This window comes from Syngnathus typhle, linkage group LG7 (assembly GCF_033458585.1).
Source record: "Syngnathus typhle isolate RoL2023-S1 ecotype Sweden linkage group LG7, RoL_Styp_1.0, whole genome shotgun sequence".
Taxonomy (NCBI): domain Eukaryota; kingdom Metazoa; phylum Chordata; class Actinopteri; order Syngnathiformes; family Syngnathidae; genus Syngnathus; species Syngnathus typhle.
Window position 1 is genome coordinate 12392717 of NC_083744.1, and position 12502 is coordinate 12405218.

Below are 12502 nucleotides of genomic sequence, written 5' to 3' on the forward strand. Positions count from 1 at the left end.
TAACAACACTTCAAACAAACTGGGCAAAGGGCTTCTTTTTTGGTGCCAGCAACTTGGAAACCAAAGCCTCCCTTCCCGGTTGTGCCTTCTGTCTTGTTTTGCACACTGTACGGCTCAAGTTGAATATGAAGTGGCTTTTGTTAATGCCTTCTATTTCTTCATTAAATTAAGAACCATCTACCAGTCTTGATATTTGCAGACCAGTGCAAGTTTTGAGTCAATGGAGAATTACTTGATGGTTCGTTATTGACATTTGCGATGGGAGGAACCTTTAAATCTTGTCAATGTTTTTTAATTTATTGTCATAAGAAAATTTAGATTTACAGAAGATGTATGAGATCACTGCTAAAGGGTAAACATATTGGATAACTTGTTCTTGACTGTTTGATTCACTTCCTGTGTTTGTGATTGAATGTATTATACTGTATCACTAACATTTCTCTGATTTGAAATGACTTTATGAAAAATATTTTTTTCCTAATCAATGCAGTTGTGGGCAATGTTGTCCTTAACAAGAAGGTACTGCAGTTTCAGTCACATAAGATGAAATCAAACTGCATTCTTTTTTTTTATTATTTGCATTTTAGGATCACCAAGTAGTCAGCCGAGCTGGATTCTAACTCCAAGTAGACTATAATGATCCGTTTTATTTAAAAGAAACAGATCATTGTTAGAAAACAAAATGGTGTTCAGAAAATTAACAGTTAGGCCGTATAAGTTAATGTAAGTTATTATTCATAGCCATCTATCCTCAAATCTTAATACACTTATGCTGAAACTCTGCAAGGACGATGTGATGAGAAACTCATATATGATCAGAGGTGGTTATGTTAGCATATTTAGAAACAGTCTGAGAGATTGTCGATGTTTTTGAACGTGGAACTGTACCAAAAGCAAGTACAGGTACAGGAACCCTGGCTAAACCATTTCGTGGATGACGGGCTAATCAGACCCGGAACTAGTACGTATAAGGCAACAGAACTAAACCACTCTGTCACTCTACTGCCCACGCTCCAGTCCTTTTGAAACATTTCTAAACGCAAATATGTCAGGCCTTTTGTCTCCTTCTTACCACTGTCTGCGTGGATGTGCATAGCAAACACCTCAGTCTCGGGGGAGAACGAGAATAGATGAACCGTGGGATGAGCTTGAGCAAAATTAAAGTTGACATACTGGCTTTGTAATGTGTTGAATACATATTGGCGAGCCCATCAGGCATATTTTATTGTGCAATTATAGTTTTGACTGCATTTGAAACTGATTAAATATTTCCAGAAATAAGTGGTAGCCGCATTGTTGTGCAATGTTTAAAGTAGAAGTTGCCGACCTGGTGTCCCCCGGGGCACTAGGTAGCCACCAAGTATCACATATTTTTTCTCGGGCAACAACATGTTATTGCTTAGGCAGACAAATGCCGCACGTTTAGATTTGGGAATACTTGATGTATTATCAAGCACAAATCATCAAGGCTCCTTCTTTACCAGGGGATAAACAAATGTAATCATTATAAAGGTTTCAGATCAAGGCAATTACGTAAGCTAAATAGAACTTTGAGGTCTTTGAGGACGAGGCTGTGTTGGCTGTGTGCAGGCTTGGAAATATGTTGAGCTGATAAGAAAGATAATCACGCCCAAATGTGGTCTGACAGTAATTATTTTCTCACTAAGCACCCAAACAACAAGCACACAATAATGTTTCTAATTCTCAGTCATGCACCTCACTTTATTTTTATATTGTCAAGATGGAGGATGGGGTAATGCTTATTCATGACCTTCTAGTGAACAACCCTGTTGTTTTCACTGTACTGAATTTAACATGCATGGGTCAGATGCTTAGGGTTTACATAAATATTATCCTGCTCTGCAGCGATCTGAGGATTAAATATTTATTAGAGGACGATTGGTGTGAGGCTCATTATTTCCATATTTGTTTGCCTGTTATCGTGGCATCAAGTTTACAGTACACAGTGAATATAAAATATACTCACCCCTGTTCAAATGCCAGGTTTTTGCAATATTAAAAATGAAACTAAGATAAAGCATTTCAATACATTTTGATGACCTACAGTCTGTATATTTTAAAAAGTAAAGTTTTTGGCTTAAACAACCCAGCTAATGAGGTGTTCTTCAGCTGAAACGGGGCTTAGTGAAAGCAGAGAGCATTCTGAATCTGAGCAACTCTCACTACAGAGTGAATACAAAACCTCCAGGCTTCTGCTATGAAAATATGTCCGGAAAAGCCTTGAAGAACATCTGAACTTTACTTGGGGTTAATCAGAGGCATTTTAAATGGTGGCAGGTGTGTGCTGCTGACTCACACTAAACAAAATGAACATGAAGTTGCGAAGAAGGGGAGGGCTCCACTGAACAGTCTGCAAGGAGAGGAGGAGTTGGAGGACACAGGTTTAAGTCCCACTATGGACAAAACAATGGCAAGTAGTTGTTGGAGATATGTTTGTCTGCTTTTGGGTAACTGTTATAGTACCACTGAGCAAGGCACCATCCCCACTACACCAGCTCAAGTGGTGCAGCACTCTTTGTAACGGCTCTTTCACACTCTTCGCATGCCTGCATGTGGGCGCCCTAACTGTTCCCCATGCAAGAGGAACTGGAAACTGCTGAGTATGTGTTAACATAAACTGAAGAAAACTTATAATAGATGAAATAAAGTAAATGCTTAACTATCAGGAAATGGCGTAGGACACAAAAAAAACAAACATGGGTTATTATTATTTTGCAGCAGTTAAAGGAGGTCATTCACATGTTTGACTTTCTGAACCTGGTTTTGCCACCTCTGCAATTCAGTCTAGTCTAGTCTAATCTATTCTAGTCTAGTCTAGTCTAGTCTAGTCCAGTCCAGTCTAGTCTAGTCTAGTCTAGTCTAGTCTAGTCTAGTCTAGTCTAGTCTAGTCTAGTCTAGTCTAGTCTATTTTACCAAACATGTTACAAGTACACACACATCCATTTAGATGAAATAGCATCCCGTTTTTCGAAGTAGGTTATCCAAGTTGTTACAGCGTTGCCTTGGTTGAGGGAAGCACAACATTGATTGCGGTGCCACCATGCAATACTGGTGAAACCCGGATTTCCTCATGGAATTTTGCACTAAACGCAGAGCTTTGATTGATGGAAAGCTCAAGGCAAAATGCCAGTGCCCACGAGGTCTTCATCGAGACTTTGTTAGTTTTAAAAGTCAGCTCATCCTTAAGTGTGTCAGCGTGACATTTCAATCTGTACACATCTCTTCCTGTGCTCTTACTTTGGAAAGTTAACAATTCAATAATTGATTCTTTTTTTTTCATACATTCCATTTCAACCCTACATCACTGCTTTTCATTTGATTGTGAAGATGCATTGTGCTTACATCTATAGTAACCACCCTTGTGCACCCTATCCTTCTCATCTGTTTTCTCCTGATATCTTGGGTGTGTGTTGGAATCTTGTTTTGCCTCCAGCTTTGCTTCTTTGTGTGTGACGGTGTGGATGTGTGTGTGTGTGCGTGCGCGCATGTGTGTGTTTGTTTGCGCTTGTGTTTGAACAAGGTCTGAGTTTGCTTGTGCAGGCACTCTGAAGCCTCTGTGTTTACCGTCTCAACAGAGAGCGAGAGACTGAGAGAGATTGAGATAGACAAACCGTGGACACACACAGACATGCCAGGCTCTGCAGTGAAAACAAACGCTTCTTTGCCAGTCTCCCACACCTCCCCCATTTCCTTTTCGATCTGCATCTCCTTTTCTGTCTGAGCTTCAGTCTGTCACACTTATGTATCTGTCTGATGATGTGGAACACTTTGCCCAGCTTTATGCCCAATTTATTTACAAGTTGATTGCGTATTCAAATTGAATTTCTGGTTAGTTTTGACAAAACTAGACTGTTCTGTTCTGACAACTCCTTTGTAAGCTTTTGCAATATGCTTAGTCAATATATTTTCCATATAACGTATTTTCTGCACCATAAGGCCTGCACCTAAATAATGATTTAGGGGCAATACAACGGGGCACTCGAGGCTATCGTTTGATTGACAGATGGCCAGGCGTGTGACAATCCGACTTATATGTAATTCAGAGGTCAGGGTTCGATTCTGGCTCCGGCCTTCTTGTGTGGAGTTTGCATGTTCTCCCCGTGCCTGCGTGGGTTTTCTCTAGATACTCCGGTTTCCCCCTACTACATTCCAAAGAATTGCATGGTGGCCCGATAGAACACTCTAAATTGCCCATAAATGTGCGTGTGAATGGCTGTTTGTCTCTGTGTGCCCTGCGATTGGCTAGTGACCAGTCCAGGGTGTCCCTTGACTACCATCCAAATACTGCTGAGATAGGCTCTAGCGCACCTGCGACCCTCAAGAGGATAAAGCGTTTCAGAAAATGGAAGGATCAGATCATTCAACTGAAATGCTCAGATTCTGCCTTTGCTTGGATATCCTCAATATTCATTTTTTGACTGCCACAACAAAATATGTTCATGACTGTGGGGGTCCACTTTTAACTTGACATTTTAATTTGTTTTTCATTCATGTTCTAAGCTAAAAAAATTTCAGAAGCCTATTTCTGTAGGAACCTTGGCTACATGCATCGAGCATATTTTTTTTTATGCTGCTTATCCTGCTCGGTGTTACAGAAGAAGATGGAGTTTGTCCCAGCAGAGGTAGAATAGAAGTGGATTACACCCAAGATTGAATGCTTGTCAATCACAACACAATTGTGAATTGAGCGTTGACTGGGAATTGAACCCACGCTAAGTATAGCAACCATCCTACTACCCACTGCATGGATTCAAATCTTCAATTCCTGGCTTGCGATTCGCTGAGTACTCATTTCAGAAGAGGTAAGTAAGCTGGCACACCCAAGGCTTAAATGAAGCAGCAATGGCACAATCTGTGAGAGCAATATCATGTCATGCCTTTGGCTCTCTGGTGGCCCATTATGTATGAGTACTTCAATTGTTCGCTTTGACTTTTATGTGGCAGGCAATTGCCTCATACAGTGAGTTGAAGTGTGAAAACACCACTTTCAGTGTCTGCCCTGCATTATCGTGTTTTCAGACAACGCAGAAAAGGTGTATCTTGAAAATGACTAATCGTCACATAGAAAGAGGCAAACCTAGTCGGATTTTTCGTCAACAAAAAAGTTATGCTTTCTTCCTTTCAGCCCTCCACAAAGTCCTGTAGAAATACTGTAAAATAAGGAGTTAGGGTTATCGAGTTACACGGTTGTAGTCATATTTAGCTCTGTCAGCTTAGGTCTGCTAATGCTGTAGAATTTGAAAAATTATATTTTTCCTCTGTCTGCCCTAGATGCTTATTTGATCTTCTGAAAGTAAGTAGTCTGCATGTGACAAAGTCACCCAGCTTTGCCACAAGAGTACAATTCAGAATTAAATCAATTCTAAAAAATTAAATGAACAACACAACACCAAATCATTATGTATCTTTATTGTCTTTCATTTCACTTTTTGTCAGAACGCTTGCTTTTGTTTTTCTTTATTTCCAGTTTTTCGTCCCCTCTTGTGCTTTTCTCACTCCGATGCTGCCTGCAACTCTTCCTTGTCCGTCTTCACGCTTCTCAGCTTGCTTTGTCTCTCTCTCTTCAAATGCCTTTTAGCCCCTTGTTTGTGGCTGCTTTTGACTGACACAGCTTCAGGCTTAGTGACACAAAGTAAAGCAAAGCACTGAATAGAGAGGCAGAGGGAGGTCAATACTGAAATCCAGGACCATGTTATATTTGCCTGAATGTGGGTTTTCAGACTACACATTGTGAATTTGTATGTGCATGTCTATTTGTGTGATACAGAGGAGGGCTGTTAGTTTTGGGTTGTGTTTGCATGGAAAACGAAAGAAGAAGAGAAAGCTTACAGTGACATAATACTTTTGGTATCCTTTGTGGGCATTTGGATGATGTGAGCAAATGGAGAATTGTGGCAACAAGGTCAGAGGGTAAATGCTTGTGTCAGTCTGTGTGTGTGCTTTGCTTCTTTGTGTGTCACGCTGTGTGTGTTGGACGTGGAAACAAATCTCTTGAATACACAAGACCTCACATAGCAACTTAAAAGTCTACACATGAATTTACTGTCACATTCCCTATTCAAGTGCCAGCTTCTCTCTGCCCTTACTGAATAGAAAAACAGCCAGCATACTTTAACGATCAAGATGATCCGTAATCACGGATAAACGATCTCACACTCCATCCTGCCCTCACTCGTGAACAAGACCCCGAGACGCTTAAACTCCTCCACTTGTGGCAGGATCTCATCCATCCTTTTCCGACCGAGGACCACGGTCTCAGATTTGGAGGTGCTGACTTTCATCTGGATTGATTCACACTCGGCTGCGAACCGCTCCAGTGAGAGCTGGAGATCACGGCTTCAAGAAGCCAACCTCACCACATCGTCTGCAAAAACCAGAGATGCAATGCTGAGGTCATCAAACCGGACACCTTCAACGCCTCGGCTGCTGCGCCTGTCCGTAAAAGTTATGAACAGAATTGGTGACAAAGGGCAGCCTTGGCAGTGTCCAACCCTCACTGGGAACGAATCCGACTTACTGCCGGAAATGAGGTCCAAACCATTTATATTCATCATCATAAGGGGTATATGCCTCAACTTCTGTCAGAAAAGCAGACAGGCGACCAAATGCGACACACTGTTTATTCGAGGAATGAGGGGATCGGGCATGGAGCTCAATGGGCAAGACGAACTTGTAGTCAATGATCAAGCCTTCGGTCAGGGTGGGCGGCGTTCGGGCTTGGTAGGTCAGATCACGGAAACAAGTCAGCAACTGGGAGGCAATAAGAATAACAAGGCACAGAGGAAGAGCACGGAGGGGTAGCATACTGGGTCTAACTGACAGGGAAGTGATGGGTGTGTGGCAGATGAGCAGAGGCAGATGCAGGTGATGGAGGTGATCAGTGGGTGTGGTTGCGACTAACAGTGTGGTGGGAGGTTACCGGCAGAGTGACAGATGGCAAGCCGAGTAACAACTTTTAAACAATCAGATCACATAAAAATACTTTCGGGTGCATAGACAAAAACTCATTTGTGATTTTCTTGTGTGTGTTTTTTTAGATCATTGATGAAGAGGACACACAATTCATGACCAACTGTCCCCCTGCAGTGACGGAGAGCACACCTCGCAGACGCACCAGGATACAAGTTTTTTGGACGGCGCCGCCTACTGGAACTGGTTGTGTCATACTCAAGTAGGTGTTTTCTTTTTTTTATTTATTCTCTTTGCGCTGAAACACTATCACAAACACCGGCAAAATGACATTTTCAATTTCACATTTTCATCATGATTTTTCCATATTCCTGATACACTTTTATGCTTTCATCACCTTATGTAAAAATATTTTTTCAAATCCAAAATATGTATGGCTTTGAGAGGGCGTCGTCTCTGATGTACCAAGTTGACTTTGCCATCTCAGAGTCTGGCATTGCTCATTAATAAGAAGGGGAATTCAATTTTGAATTAATTAATGATGGATACTTTCATTACTCACTTGTGCTGCCATCCCACTAACTCATTCTAATATACAGAGGCAGAGGCAATATAAATTATATGTGCGAGTAGCACCTCTGTCCCACAGTATATTGTAGATTGTGGATGCCAACAACCGTTAAAAAAAACAAGTCCATGACGTCTATCAGTGTACGTTCGTGGTAAAACGTAATAAGGCACACAAATATCCATTCTGAACTTAAATATGTTAAACTGCTCGACCACAACCTGTTGAAAGCTGCCTTTTCCTTTGCCTGGCTCTGTCTTCATTCACAACCCTACCTTTTTTGTCATCTGTGTGGTTTTCATCTCCTCACCTAAACTCCCCAGGGAAATACTTTCCATGACTCTCCCACAGTTGAGTGAGATGCACCAACATGCCTTTACCTTCCTTGTACCTTCCCAGATGTTAATTTATCTGCTGCTTTCTCTTTGACAGATGGCATACATCCATCTCAGTGTTTGTTGGCCAATAAATTGTGTTCTACAAAAGGCCCATCTGCAATGCAAATTCCCCTCCAATTACTGTCATTGCTCCCCCGTCAACAGGAAGATAAAGATTCGGCATAACACCATCCAACAAGTTCTGTTGGAGCCAATTTAGTTTCCTTAGCTTAAATTCTTATTTTTGTTTAAAATTCGCTGGCCTTGGGCCATGGACTTTTATTTGACAAAGCCTTTGGTCACCTGATCAGTCACCTGATCAGGGAAATAAATAGGCTGCTCCCACTTGGTAGTCAGTCTCAGTTAGACAAGGAAGGAAGGAAGATAGTAGTGACATTTTTTTTACCGCTAAAAAGCCCGCTTTAAGCTACTCCAAGCTTGTAGTTTTTGGAACTTGAAACTTGGAATTTAAAAAAACAACTTTAGTTTACTTCTTTGAACCCTTTATGTTGAAACCTTAGTTGAATTACAAATAATTTGGATTTGTACCTGTACCTGTGTGCCACCTGTTTGCCTGCCTGCCATTGCCTCTCTCCCTTGGCATGCATGCATGCCTGTCTACCCGCCATTGCCTCTCTTCCTCGGCCTGCTTGCCTTCATTTTGGACATTCTACCTCCACCTTCAAAAGGGTATGAGCAACAGCGGTACACGGTGTTTTAAGATAAGCGTGTGACAAGAACTATACAACATCTAACCTTTTGAAATTTAAACTGAACTGAAACTGACACTCAAGTTCTGTCCCACTTCCTCTGAACTAACTTTTCAACTTTCATATCACTTAAAGTTTTAAACATGATGGTATTTTTTTATTTGTATAATGGTATACAATCTAGTCATCTAATTCCAGGATCATGCATGTTGTCTTAATAAAAGGTAATATTCCGTAGACCAACTACATTTGCAAGTGTAGAAAGCTGACAAGAAACTTCAGTTGATATACAACATTGAATTTTACAAAAATAATGTGTAAACTTTTAAACATCCGTTGGTTCAATATGATACTGCACTTCTCTTCGTAAAAGCCAATTCCCATTTGTTTAAAGTGTTGCAGTATACGCAGTAACAGTCACACTTGTAAACTGTCAAACAGTTGGAGTATTACGTATATGAAAACAGATTTGTTCCTGCAGCCATCATTCACATGAATCTGGTGTGACAGTGGAACTATTTTCTCATATTTTCTGATTATCACAGCCCTGAGCACTGCAAGGGTAACTTGACATGCCAGATGGATTGCTGTACAAATCCATCTGGGAAGGAGAAAGTGTTTCAAGCAGGCAATGAAAAAGGTGAAATTCAGTTTTTCAAATCCATTACGGGTCAATTAGATAAAAAGTTAGGTGTGCACTAACAATGGACAGTAATATCATAATTTATGTTCGTTCCACCAGGATGCGGAAGTTATTTTAGCTGGTATAATTTGTTGAGTCTCAAGAACAGTCAGTGAACTCTTGCAGGCAATTGGCCGTGCAAGGTGACTCCTGCAGTATTTATTTATTTTTTTGTATTTCTTGAAGAAGGATTTTAAAATGTGGTGATCCACTTCTTTTCTTTATTACAAACCACACTTGCAGATTAACTTGGCCATGAACCTTTTGGATAAAATGGGGGGTGAAAATGTGTGGACTTCTACCAAAGTTGAAAGATGTTTTTTTCCCTGGATCAAAGAAACAACTTTTTTTTTTTTTTTTAAACTTCAGGAAGTCTGAAATATTCTTAAAAGATTTGTCTACATTGCTTCCATGCCTGTTAGGGCTGCAGGTGATCTACAGCAAATTCCGTCAGACTTGAAGTTATAATTGTCGTCAGCCAATCACCAGCCAATTGTCAAAAATAAGCCTACGATGATTTAAACGTCTGGGCTGACGTTGCTAATCATACCAGCAGAATTGTATTTTGAGTCATTTCATTTGAATCAGGATGTTTTTGTGGAACCTTTTTGGAAAATGTCTGATTGAATACTTGCAATGCAAATGCTAGTCAACTGTGAATCATTCCCCTCAGTTTCTTGGCAATTAAAAGATGTCTGAACTTTTAAATAGTTCTAATTATTGCTAATATCTAATTGAATCTAGATCTGATTATTGCTAAGCATACCAGCAGGATTTTATTTTAAGTCATTTCAATTGAATCAGAACTTTTTTGTGGAACTTTTTGGGAAAATGTCTTGTAGGATACTTGCAATGCAAAAGCTGTACACTTGTAGTCCACTGTGAAACATTCCCCTCAGTTTCTTGGCAAGTAAAAGATGTCAGCAACTTTTAAATCGGTCCCTCTATCAATTGTTGTCTCTGCTCCGCTCAACTGCTGCCACTGGCACTGGAACTCACTGAGTGCTCCTCTTTTTTGCACCTTGAGGGAGGAAGTCAAGTGTCAGACCTTCCTCAGCTGGCTGTTGCCTTAACTCTTTTCACTCATTCTGCAGAACTGTCTACCTCGAAAGAAACAGCAAGTGCTGACTCCACCCAAGGGAATGATGAACTTGGTGCTTGGTTTCACCAATGTTGAAAACTTTCTTTAATACATTCTCAGTTTTTTGTCTTTGTTTTGTTCTTTCCTTCTTCAAACATAGTCACTACTAACTTTAAGAAAAAAATATATAAAATCAATCATTGCAAAATAAGAGTTGGCCGATCAATATATTTTACCATGGTCTCTGTTTTCTTTCCCCATTAGTTTTATTGTCTCACAGTTTTTCTGGCTTCTTCATGCAGTGTACAGAATGTAAGGAGGTTCAATTGACTGCTCTCGACTGGTCTTAGGAGAAACTACATGAAAGCAGCTAAAATCCTCTTACAAAGCGATTTGCAGGTATCGGAGGTTATGGTTGGCCTTTTCAGTGTGCCCCACACGTTTGTGATCTTTAGGTCAAATGTGGTGTCCAATAAAAACAAGTTGCTGCTCTTATCACATGTGTTGGTCACGTAAAGAAACGTTGTTGTTGTTGAAAGCTACCATATAGCAGCAGAGGACCCAACTTCAGCAGAGCTCTGTCCTTGAGCAACAGCAACAAAAAAGCCTCCCATCCCTTTAAAATAAAAACAAAACTCCCCAAACCCTCTTTTCACAAATTCAAATAGCCTTAAGTGTAAAATAAGCCTAAAAAGCAAAAAAGGGGTAGGTACACTACTCTGTACTGAAAATGTTTGCCTTTAGGACTGGGGATTAACTTTGAAAACTTGTTCTGTTTTTCAAATGAGATAGCGGACCAAGAAAAGTTCTCATGCCAACACACTTGGTGAAATTATGAATTTGTGAATTACCATGCAAATAACAGAACATTTGAATTGCCCGCAAGCCGTATGCATGACTATAGTTCGCGGGTGTTTCGAAACCACCAAGACTTCCAACTCTGTTTGTTCAACGATCAATACTGTATTTGGCTGCATTTAGACTGAAGAGTGTAAAGCACTTTGCCAAACAGCAGCTCACAGTGTGATGTGCTGCCATGGGGCAAGCTGAAGGTTTGTTGACCCTTCCTGTAGTTCTTGCAGGAGCAGCATGAGAATACTGATGGCGAGACTGAACTCAAGTTGACATGAGGCGAACACGTTGACGACAGAGAAGTGTAGTGAACTCGTTTGCAGTGCTTATGCAATGGTTAGTTTTTACTTGAAACTCCGATTGGAAAACTTTAAAGTTCGCTCACTGTCCTTTGGATCTTTTTGCCTATCCACCCAAGACTTTTCTTTAAGAGCGTATTTGGTTGAACTCAATCTCAACTACCAGAAGAGCACTCTGACCTCACAAACACTTGTATGCACATACTCTAAGGACTGCGAGGAATTTGTTTTTGGAAGCACAAAGTACTGTACACACGTTTGAGGCCAAGGCAGAACTATGAAAACTGTTTCAGAGCCAAATGTCAGTGGGAAAAAGTTTCTTCCTTTTCTTTCCTTCCAGCAACTTTAAGGCTAATTTTTATTCAGGATGTTTGAGGACTTTTTACAGTTTTCCTCGTGATGAGATTGCATAATTTAGTGGTCATTATTCTCTCGTATTGTGATGAAAAGACTTGATCATGAATTGATTATGCAAATATTTTTACATATACACGATACCAAAAATTATACTAATGTAATGCAACATTGTTTTGAACTTAATTTATAATGTAATTATTTTGTCGATTCATCTAGAGCACCTGTTTTAAATGCACTTTTCCATTTCTTGGAAATCGTAGGCTCTTTTATCTCAGAATAAGACCGTCTAACCTTTCCAAGGAACCTGACAAGTGTTAAATTCATAATAATAAAACATCCATTGTACAGTATTTTTTTAACCTACTTATGAAAGCAAGTTTAGAGCAATAATTGTCCATTGGACTTCCTTGTCTGATCAGGATTGCGCACACGTTTTCTCATCTTCTGAATTATTTATTTTGTTTTCTTAAAGTATTTCCTCTGTTGTCTAATTTCTAGTATCACAGTAAAACAAACAACGTATAAAAGGGTAACTTGATTTGTTCTTCATGCTAATTTCAAGATTGTCTTAGGTGGATAGTGGTGGCGGGCGGTGCGTTTAGTCCTCCAGTGATGTCCAATATAGGCAATAAATATCTTTCATGAT

The 12502-nt window shown here is 40.2% G+C and overlaps 1 protein-coding gene across 1 annotated transcript in view; it reads left to right on the forward strand.

Moving 5' to 3' along the window:
* spon1b (spondin 1b) overlaps nt 1–12502 on the forward strand; it is a 39523-nt gene that overhangs the window by 4407 nt on the left and 22614 nt on the right. The window contains exon 3 of the mRNA XM_061283189.1: nt 7059–7192. Within this exon, the coding sequence (XP_061139173.1) occupies nt 7059–7192 (134 nt within the window). The remainder of the gene's footprint in view (nt 1–7058; nt 7193–12502) is intronic.